The sequence below is a fragment of the Rosa chinensis genome, chromosome 3, assembly GCF_002994745.2.
Source record: "Rosa chinensis cultivar Old Blush chromosome 3, RchiOBHm-V2, whole genome shotgun sequence".
Classification (NCBI taxonomy): domain Eukaryota; kingdom Viridiplantae; phylum Streptophyta; class Magnoliopsida; order Rosales; family Rosaceae; genus Rosa; species Rosa chinensis.
The window spans coordinates 46,846,844-46,857,965 of record NC_037090.1 but is presented as its reverse complement, the minus strand read 5'-3'; the positions used below and the strand labels follow the sequence as shown (position 1 = coordinate 46,857,965).

Genomic DNA, 11,122 nt, shown 5'->3' with positions numbered 1-11,122 from the left:
GTTTTGACCTCTGCGCTCTTTTGATCTCACTTAAAATGTGGAGTTGAACCTGGACATCTTTGCGTGGGTATTTGCTGATTGGTTTCAAAAAAGACATCTCAATTATTACCAAAACATGATTGTTATTTGTTCCATTTGGAGGGAGTGAAAAGATAGAATCTCTAACAATGATAGTAATCCTCTCTTGGCGGTATATTCTTCAATTATTGAAGCTAGTGGAAAGAAGCAATATTATATTTTTGGAGACTAGGACTCAAATTTACACATTCTTCATGAATGGATACACATTCAGTTAATGTTTAGTTGTTTAATTTTTAAATTTTTTTAATCTAAGTTGGGCCTTTGAAACAGTTTCGCTTTCTAGATTTTTATTTTGTCTTAATTCTAACAATAATACAATTCGAAATGATTTCGGAGAGAGAAACACAAAAGGGCCATTAATTGAAGGGCGGCCGTATGGATCCCACTCGAATACGATAGTTGACCCGGCCTTTACCAAAATACAAAAAAAAAAAAGAAAGAGAGAGAGAGAGAGAGAGAGAGAGAGAGGATAATCGAAGACAAGCTCTCCACGGAAAGACAGGGCCCAAAGAGAAGAAGAGGAGAATCAGAGAGAGAGAGAAGGGAAAAGTCGTCTCTTTGGGTTGTGTTGCGTAATCTGCCCGCTTTCCCAATCAAATCAGTTCCAGTTGTGTGGGGAAATAAAAGGGGAAGTGCGGGCAGAATTGTACATAATAGTCATAGATAGATAGATAGATAGCATATCATAACAAGGGAATTGGATGGGGTTTGATTCGCAGTCGCCAGATGGTGCAAAACAATGGGGTGCTGCTGCTGCTGCTGGTGGTGCTCGTAATAGTCTGATTCGGAGGAAGCAGGTCGATTCCGTTCACCGCAAGGCTCATCATCAATTGGCCAGGGAGTTGACTGTTCCCCATCTCGTTGCAATTGGTCTCTCTCTCCCTCTTAATTCTTGCAATTTGTTTTCAATTACATTAGTTCAGCATAGGATTGATTATGAGTTACGTACTTTATGAATATGAATAGGTGTGGGCTCAACAATCGGAGCGGGAGTGTATATTCTTGTTGGAACAGTTGCCAGAGAGCATTCTGGACCGGCCCTCACTATTTCCTTTCTCATTGCTGGAATCGCCGCCGCGCTTTCGGCCTTTTGTTATGCCGAGCTTGCAAGTCGTTGCCCCTCCGCCGGAAGCGCCTATCACTACACCTACATATGCATTGGAGAAGGGTACTTCTTTCTCATTCCTTCCTTATTCTTTTCTATTTTCACTCACTTCTTCTTCTTCATACCAAGTTTGTGATATTATTCTGCAGTGTTGCTTGGTTGGTTGGTTGGGCTTTGATTCTCGAATATACCATTGGCGGTTCGGCTGTTGCTCGTGGCATCTCCCCTAATCTGGTACACTTCAATTTCTTAAACTAATCATATATATACAAGACCTATATATTTATAGTATATACTTATTATATTTAGTGTCTACTGAATTGGAACTTGCATACTTCAAATTTAATCTAATTATTTATTTCTAATTTTTATTTGAGCATACTTGAATGTCTTATTATCATATCATGTGCTTTATTTCCTTTATGTATATGAGTAGACATATGGGCAATACTACTGAGATCTTAGAATTTATTGTGAGCAATAATAAATGCTGGATATCAGCGATTGTAGATGAAAGCAGCATGCAATCTGTGTTCCTGTGCTTGAATTGGAATCCCCTTGAGGGTCAAATTTAGTGTTCCTTTTCAAACTTCAAGATTTTTCTGCATCCTTTGACACTTCTTTAGTATTTCAGTATGTTCTGTATCTTTATGTGTGTTTTCTATTTCAAGGCATTACTCTTTGGAGGAGCAGACAGTCTGCCTGTTTTTCTAGCCCGTCAATACATTCCTGCGCTTGATATTATGGTTGACCCGTGCGCAGCCATTCTAGTATTTATTGTCACAGGGCTCCTGTGTGTGGGAATCAAGGAGGTACGGATGAATATTTTCTTTTCATTTTGTGTAAAACGATTAATTTGCAAGTGCCAAGTGTCTTTATGTATTTGTACAATATAGTTATGTTTCCTCCTTTGATGGAACACCTAGTTAATGAACTACGGGACGTGTATAATACACGAAAAATATGTACGCGTATTATTTTGACATTTTATCAAATAGTTCATTGAAAAGTTCGGCAAAATATTTTTAATCAATCAATTAATTAATTTTTTAATCATAAAATATTAATTTATATTAATTTTTGTACAATAATATATGTAAAATACAGGAAAAAAAAAATGTAAAAATCATGTATAGTATGTTTTTAATACTTTTGGCTTCAAAAGTAAGAAATTTAACAAGTCCCTTTCAATAGTACGAAGTACGGAAGTATTTTTGAAAAAAAAGGTCAGTATGTGTTTTATACACGTATTATACGGCAAATTACTAACAGAGTCATGGAACACTGAATCTGTGCAGAGTACAGTGGCACAAGGCATTGCGACGATAGCGAATGTATGTGCAATGTTATTTGTCATAGTTGCTGGTACTTATTTGGGATTTAAGACCGGCTGGTCTGGTTATCAACTTCCTACTGGGTATTTTACTTCCCTATATTTGTATTCGCTCTTGTAATTCTAGAGGAAACTTTTCATTATTTCTTTGTTTTCATCAACATAACAGGTACTTCCCCTTTGGGGTGAATGGTATGCTTGCCGGGTCTGCAACTGTCTTCTTTGCTTACATTGGTTTTGATTCAGTTGCAAGCACTGCTGAAGAGGTAAGTTCGTTCTTGTTATGTCATCTGAAATATGAATCTACAGTACTTTAGAGATTTTTAACTAGTGTATTAAACTTTTGCTTAATGTATTTCCAAAGGTGAAGAATCCCCAACGAGATTTACCACTGGGTATTGGTGCTGCACTATCTATATGCTGTGCATTGTATATGTTGGTTTCCATGGTCATTGTTGGTTTAGTGCCTTATCATGCAATGGATCCTGACACGCCCATCTCTACTGCATTTGCTAGCCATGGGATGCAATGGGCTGCGTAAGTTTAATATTTCCCTGTCATTGCCGTTTCTGTACCTTTTTTTCGGGCAATTAAGTTAAATTTTGTATTGAAGGCCATTTCCTGCCTGTGTTTGAAGCTATATCATTACTGTTGGTGCTGTTACTGCTCTCTGCTCGACGTTGATGGGGTCTATTCTTCCGCAGGTATTTAAATTGGAGTTTATGGTTTTGCATTGAAAGTTCCTGAAAAGTCTATCTTGTCCGTATCTTGCTGTTACCTTCTGTTAATTGATTATGTTGTGTATATGATTTGCACACCTATTTTCTGTTAACATTTGAAATTTTTAATTAAGATTGCTCCTTGATTTGTATATGTTTACCAATTCCCATTTACTCTAAAGGTAAAAGTAATTTATGAACAATAGAGCTAGACCACCTCCCTACCCATTGGTGCATTATGTACAAGACAGCTTCTGAAAGAATAGACCATAAACTACCTGCTGCTTCACTGTCCAGTGGCCTCACTTTTATGGTCTCAAGTGTTCAGGGAGGCAAATCTTGGGATAACCAGCCTCCTTTAATGTGTTATATAGTGAGAGGTGCGACCTTTTTCTGGTGGGGTTAGTGGCATTGGGGAGATGTGCTAGGAATGTAATATCTTTATTTTATTTTATGTAGGGGTGGATAGGAATAGAAGGGTCTTTGAGCATGCAAAGGGTGAAGAGGTGGAGCATTTAGGGCGAAAGGGTTTGTGTTTGGCATCTTTATGAGATCTGCTTCGGAATTTAGGTAGTATTCTGTATTTATAATCTTGTTGGACTGTAATGCAGCTGTGGAGAAATACTATAGTTTTAGTTCTTTTGTTTGGTTTAGTTCTTAGATGAAGCAGAATAATTGTTTCAGGGTCTTTTGTATTTTCCTCAGTGAACTCCTTGTTCACTCTCTAATTTTTCTTAATTTTTTCTCACCAAAAAAAAAAAAAAAAGTGTTCCGGTTTCAAATGAATTTCATTTCTTATGTGTGTTTGTGTATGTGTGTGTGTGTGTGTGTGTGTGTGTGTGGATCGAGATGTGCAATATGTAGTTATTTTGATGGAAAGTTGTTTGGCATGGTCTTCCTTGAAAAGCGTACTTTTAAGTACTAGCCTGTTTCTTCTTCGTATGATTTCCTTTCCCTATGTTCTATACGTGCTTTCTGATAGTCCTTTGTGCTGGTCTTTGTATAGAGATTGGGGTCTCTCACAGACATCTTGGGTTATCGTTTATTCTAGCCTAGTAATGAATTTGAGTTCTGAAGGCTATAGTCTATAGCTTATTGTTGGTGTAGAACAAAGCAATGGTTGTGTGAGTGTAGTTGTGGTGGCTAGGAAAGATAGAAAGCTTAAGAAAGAGAGTGTATTTAGAAGACAGATGATATAAGGCTGCTGTAAGTTTAGAGAAGTTGGGGAATAGAGAACAAGGGCAGGAGAAAAAAGAGAACAAGGTAGGAGGAGATACCCCCAAGGCACCAAGCCTTCAACAACACTCATTTTTTTTATTCGCTCAACTCTTTTGGCTTACAAAAGATAACCTTTAGGCTCCAGAATAAATCTCTCTTAGATTCATACAACAGCAAAAGACTTGTTAAAACAAGAAATTATGTAGAACACCAAAGAGATCAATTGCATCCTATATACAGTTTTACAACTTGGGTCTTATAGGTAATTCACCAGATATTTAAATTTTCCGAATTAGATTGAGTTTAATTGACAAGTTCATAGATCCTATTCCCCTGTTCTGCCTAATTTAAATCTGTATAATAAGTTAATAACATTTACCTAGATCACCTCATATGGTCCTTAAGAAATTCGGATGCTGTGTTCATGCATTCATGCTTCAGCTACTGAAATTGAGCCAGCAGTATTTCAAAAATTCAAGTTATTTGAACGGTTACCATGGAAAAGCACTTTATCTACTTTACACTCTTTTAATTTTCCAATTGATGGATATGCATTCTACCTTCTATATTTTTCTTGTTATCATGTTCCTTTTATCTCTTCCTTTTCAAGATCTACCAAGTATGGTCTTAGCTGCTTTGTTTGTTTATTACCATGAATTCCTATTACTTCTACCACCAAATAAGATACTTTCTTTTATATTATTTTGATTTTGTTGGATTTATAAGGATTTTTTTTTTCTTTCTCTTTCTTAGCCGCGAATTCTGATGGCAATGGCTAGAGATGGATTGCTGCCGCCATTTTTCTCGGAGATTAATAAAAGCACTCAGGTTCCTGTCAAGAGTACAATAGCAACTGGGATTGGTGCTGCAATCTTGGCATTCTTCATGGATGTTTCACAGTTAGCAGGAATGGTAAGTTTAAGTTCAGGAAAAATCTGGTATTGTTGTTGATAAGTGGATTACTTGTTAGGCCTTTGGTATGCTAAGAACGCATGGAAGTATTCTCGATGTCAAATGCTATAATTATGGTTACTAGCCATTAACTTTGTAATGCTGTTCAGTAGCCTGGAGTTATATAATTTAATATCTTTCCCACTTTTATTCCTGAAAGGAGTTTTTTTGTTTGGATCACGATAATGACTATGGAGATGGAGATTCAACTGTTTTACTCTTTTTTGTGCTGGCACATTCCCTTTGCTCTGTATTTGTAATTAAAACAATGTGTGATATGGAGACTGACATGTAGTTGCTTATTTCGTGTAGGTTAGTGTGGGTACACTTGTTGCATTCACTATGGTAGCAATATCTGTACTTATACTCAGATATGTCCCACCGGATGAGGTGCCTTTGCCTGCATCTCTGCAGGGTTCCATTGATTCAGTCTCCTTGCGGCATGGTAGTAATTCTCAAGATATCAGTGGGGATGATCCTAAGGGTAGTGTTGGGTCTTCCAAAGATAGTTCTAAACCTCTACTTGACAAAGTGGATATCTTGGTTGAACTTCCTCTGATTGAAAAGCAACTACCCCTTGTTAACTGTAAGTTCCTTTTTTGTTTAGTTATTTATTCTATTATCTTCTAAGAAACACCATCCATTGGAAGACAAAAGGAACAGAAGCTGTGGACTTTGTTCACAGTGGAAAAGACAAGGATAAAAAAAACAACTGCAGCAAAACAAACAGGAACAAAAATAAAACATCAGCATAACAAGACTAGACTAAAAATTAAAACTGAGCTACAGCAGCCTTCCAGTCTTGCATAATAGAAAGAGAGGGTGAAGTTACTGAATCAATTGGAAATGGAAGCCCATGAGGATGATAAGAACTGTCACTCTCCCAAAGCTCATCGAACCCCACTCCTTTTTAGTCATCAAAAATCCTTTATTCCTTTCCGTCCATAATACCAAAATCATACCCAACATGAAGTTACCCCACAAAACTTTGGCCATCTAACTTTTACCAAAAGCAGAAAGATGTTAACTGTAAGTTCCTTATTCTTCTCACCTGATTATTTTCAACCACTGCAATGTAGGAAGGTAATGTGTACTATATATCTAGATATTGATGCAGAGACACAGACACATGGTCAGGCCTACATGCAATCCCTTAAATTGCAGACTTTGAGGGAACCTTTTTGGAAAGGCCCTTGTAAATCTCCGTATATATAAAGGGAGCTTCAAGAGAGGATGTCCTCCTTTAAAATTCCTTTAAAAGAAGGGAGGATGTCTTTGTTAGTTAATGTAACTCGTAAAGGAGAGATTCTGCATGTCATTAAGAGAGGATGACAACAGACTTGCAGACGAAGAAAGTGACGGCTAGCTTAGCATCTAGCTAAAGTTTAAAGAATAAACATATAACTCATTTGAGGAAACCCGAAACCGTAACAGACAACATCCGTAAACAGAGTAATAGACAGTACTACCCTTAATGAACTTAAAACTAAAGCTACTTCTATGAACACTACATCCACATTCACATCCCTTTAGACTCGTGATGCGAGTCTGGAGAGCAAAGAGAAGTTGTCGAGGAGAAGAAATCTCCAATTTGAGAAGTTTTACTTTTGAAAGGCCTAAAAACTATGTACTACAAAAGTTATATCTTTTTTTTTTTTTTGGGGGAAACTAACTGATGTTTGAGAAGTTCTGCTCTACTTTCCTGCTTATTCACTATGTATATATGATTTATTGCAGACACACTAAGTGAAGATAACAGGCGAAAAATTGCTGGCTGGACCATAATGTTCACATGTGTAGGGGTGTTTCTCCTGACATATTCAGCTTCAAGTTTGGGCCTCCCCAGGTGGGCTGATTTTGGTGCCTAGGCTTGGTTCTGACAGATATTTTTTTTGTTATTATATTCAAATAGCTTGTCATTACTTCTGTGTAGAATTGGTTGCCAAGATATTGTTTTAAATTTTTTATTTTAAATGTTAATTTATCTTTCTGCCTACATATTTTGTGATTTCTTTCATTAATCCAGTAATTTTTTTTAATATTTATTTCATTTAAAATTTCCTTTTCAGCTTTCTTCGCTATGCAGTATGTGGAGCTGGTGGTATCCTTGTTCTATTTGGTCTGATTGTGCTTACTTGTATAGATCAAGATGATGCACGGCACAGCTTTGGGCACACAGGAGGTGGGTGCATTGTTAAACCATCTCCCTTAACTCACGATAGTCAACTACAGTTCTACATGTTTACATGCCCTAATTGTAGGATTCTAGTTTCTCTACTATAATGACTTAGACTAGGATCTAAACTCTGTTAAACCATCTCCCTTAACTCACAATAGTCAACTACAGTTCTACATGTTTACATACCCTAATTGTAGGATTCTAGTTTCTCTACTATAATGACTTAGACTAGGATCTAAACTCCTTGATTGTAGTTGTAGCTTTGTATATTCGGTATAGGGGGTGACCTTGTGTGAAGAATACGTGTATAGTCATAATTTATGACATAGTAATTTAATTTTGTAAGGTTAATTCTAAAGCTACATGCTACAGTTCTGAAAAACTGAGTTCAAGCCAAGCCTTAAATAGAGATCTTACAGCCTACTATAACAAACTGTGACTTTTCCACAATTTTGAAAAGATTCCCATCGCAGCCATATTTGCATGCAGTGAACCACCTTAAAGAACAGTTCTGTATGTATATAGCGGCATAGTCCTTACTTCAGTTGGCAGCCTTTTAAGAACAAAATATTACCTGATGCTAGTTATCCAAACCTTGTTACTGTTAACTAAACCCCTGATGCTAATATATTACAATTTGATCATATTTGAAGTGACTGAGCTACTGACGGTACTAAGAAAAAAAAAAAAAACTTTGGTAATTTCTTCATGTCATGTTTGGTTAGTTTGAGTTGACTTTCTAAGCTACTGTGGATAGTTTGGGTTAAGTTGTTATGTTACACTGGATTGAGGTAACTACCATTTGAGTTTTCCATAACAGTGGTACAATGATTTTCTTTCAGGTTTCATATGCCCATTTGTTCCATTGCTTCCAATCATCTGTATTCTCATCAACGTCTACTTACTCATCAATCTTGGGTAAGTATCCCATTAAAGAGGTTTAATACTGTTATTTGCATTATCATTTTCCTTTCTACTTGATTTTCTCTATTATGAATCTGTTTTATCCTTTGATAGTTGAGAAATGCTCTAAAATTCAATGTTCAATATAGTTGAGAATTTTTAATATTGGTATTGTTTTCTTATTAATCAAACATATATTCTGTCTTTTTTTTTTCTTCTATTCCCAAAGTGATTTTTTTTTTTACTTGTAGTCATGCTTTCATTTATTGTCAAGCAGCTTTGTGGAAAACTATTCGTGGAAATTGCATCTAACTCGATCTTGTTTTAGTGTTAATGCGCTATAGTTTTTTTATCATTAATAAATGGTGGTTCTATTCGGATCTCCCAAGCTAACTGTTGGACCCCCTCAATTTTTTGTACAATTTTAAATTCAGCTTTACCTCTCTACAAGTATTTTTCAAAAAGAAAAACACCATTTCAAAAAAAAAAAAAAACACTCAGAGACTCCTTTGATCGTACTAGCTGCACAACTGCACTGTAGTTATTGGTATATCAATTCATTTCCTCTGTTAAATGAGGACAGTCCTTTTTATGGTTGATTTGAAACAAAAGCAGTTCAATTTTTGACAACTAGTCAAGCACATATCAATGGCTTAGAATTTTTTTTTTCTTCTTTTTTTCCTAAATTAGTTGAGTTCTTGGAGAGACGAATAGTCTCATGAAGGTACCCACAATTTTGCTTTTATTAGAACGGTTTGTTTTCAGCAAGGTTTTCTTTTGTGATCATGTAATTTAAAAAGAGGTTCATTCTAGAAGGGAATGATTGTCTGTAATGAAATATTGAGAATAAATAAAAGGTCATTGACAGATTATTTTCTTGAGGATAGAGGATTTTGCTGTTTGGTGATCTGATCTTGAGAAGAAAAGATAAAGATAAAAGGTGAGTGACCAATTGTTGTCTTGATGATAAAGGATTCTTCTGTCTCAACACTGACTCCCCTTTGCCAGTCACTCTCCGCCATCAACTTCTCCCATTTCTCCACCTCACCCGCGTTGAAACTTCTTCTCTAGCAATGCCCAGTTTTTATCTTCTCAGTTCACACACAAATTAGGGTGTAATAATAAATAGGGTTTCAGAAATAGCTTGCTGCGGCCTCAGTAAAGCTGAACAAGTTATTCGCAATTACAAGATAGAGGTAGAGCTGTGGATATTGATAGGGACAGCAACGATAATGAGGTTGAAGAAGAGAAAGCCGGTGAAGAAATGAGTTTTTGGTTGTAGGCCGGTAGGTGGGAAAGATAGAGGGTTCAAATTGGAAGTTTGGGTAATAGAAAAAAATGAAGGGAGGTCCAAATGCTAAATTGAGAAGTTTGAATAGAACCACCATTTACTGAAACAACAATAAACATGCAGTTCTTTGCAATGATATATCATATTGATTTTCCTGTTGACTTGAAGAGAAGTATGGAAGACAGTTAATTCCCAGTGGTGAACACCTGGTCAGTTGCTGACCAAAGAATTTATGATCAATAACCCTTAGATTTACATCAAAGGATGGAAAATAAAACACTTCAACTTAATAATAATTCTCTTTGCCATTGGATTTACATCCAAGGGTGGTTGAACATTATTTTCTTGGTCAATAACTGACCAGGTGAACATTTTCAGTTAATTCCAGTTGTCTTTCATGCTCTGTTGACCAACTCGTTACTGTCTGTAATCTTCTTTTCTATATTTTCTTTTCCAGACATCTAATGCAATTAATTTATTATCTCATTTTCAGAGGGGACACCTGGGCTCGTGTTACTGTATGGCTGATAATTGGAGTGTTGGTTTATGTATTTTATGGCCGAACACACAGCTCACTGCAAGATGCAGTTTACGTGCCAGCAGCCCATGCCAATGAAATTTACCGCAGCTCAGAAAATTATGTTGCTTAACATTGTACAAAAAATGCATTTGGGTCTTAAGTTATTGGTTTGTACATTAATTTGTTTCTCCTTTGTACCATTTATGTTAGCAAGGGACCCAAATTTGCACTTTGTATAATAGGGTTATTGATTGATGGCGAATATGTTCCTGCGATGTAAATAATTTGCTATCAATGTAACATTTCCACTTTCCTTTCTTAGGAAACCTATGAATTTTATGCTTGGCTGCCGTTGAATATTGTTTCGAATTACCATGAATTTTAGGGCTAATGACGTGTAAAGTCACTTTTATTAATTTTATTATTCTCTAGGTTACTTGATTTTTTTATCCTTGAAAAAGTCATCAAAATATAAGAAAGAAATATCAATATTTACAACAACGATAAATTATTTTCATATCACACCGGAGACTTTCGCTCTTCTAGGGTATTGCCTCGCCGTAGAAGTGTCATAGTTACTTTTGGGGATCGTAGGCCGCAAGGGTCGCCGGTTCCGGCACCATCCCCGTTGAGGTCTTGGGTTGGCCTCGGCTTCCTCACCTTCCTCTTATCATATTAGGTTGGGGGCTTTGTTTGCAGTTTGTCGAGGGTTTGACGGTGATATTGTTGGCGGTGCGGGTCGATGCTGTTCTGTGTGCCAGTTGGTATGGACTTTGGAGGCTTTGCCGCTGCGGCCGGGTTGATCTCAGGCTGTATTTGGGT

General features: G+C 36.6%; 1 protein-coding gene across 1 annotated transcript; it reads left to right on the top strand.

The window, feature by feature from the left end:
* Positions 1–528: 528 nt before the first annotated feature.
* On the top strand, positions 529–10,664 carry LOC112191641 (cationic amino acid transporter 2, vacuolar). Its single transcript, XM_024331025.2, has 14 exons — positions 529–951; positions 1,048–1,249; positions 1,336–1,420; positions 1,858–1,998; positions 2,485–2,603; positions 2,689–2,785; positions 2,884–3,056; positions 3,157–3,223; positions 5,210–5,368; positions 5,720–5,993; positions 7,145–7,253; positions 7,477–7,589; positions 8,429–8,504; positions 10,274–10,664. The coding sequence occupies exons 1-14, from the start codon at positions 783–785 to the stop codon at positions 10,428–10,430; spliced, it is 1,941 nt and encodes a 646-aa protein (XP_024186793.1). The 5' UTR covers positions 529–782; the 3' UTR covers positions 10,431–10,664.
* Positions 10,665–11,122: the final 458 nt, after the last annotated feature.

What these genes read in the sequence shown, in the direction of transcription:
- LOC112191641 (XM_024331025.2), top strand. Translation starts at nt 783, where the DNA reads ATGGGGTTTGATTCGCAGTCGCCAGATGGTGCAAAACAATGGGGTGCT. An exon ending in TGGGGTCTATTCTTCCGCAG is followed by an intron (nt 3,224 to 5,209) that starts GTATTTAAATTG and finishes TCTCTTTCTTAG; the next exon opens with CCGCGAATTCTGATGGCAAT. An exon ending in TTTCACAGTTAGCAGGAATG is followed by an intron (nt 5,369 to 5,719) that starts GTAAGTTTAAGT and finishes TATTTCGTGTAG; the next exon opens with GTTAGTGTGGGTACACTTGT.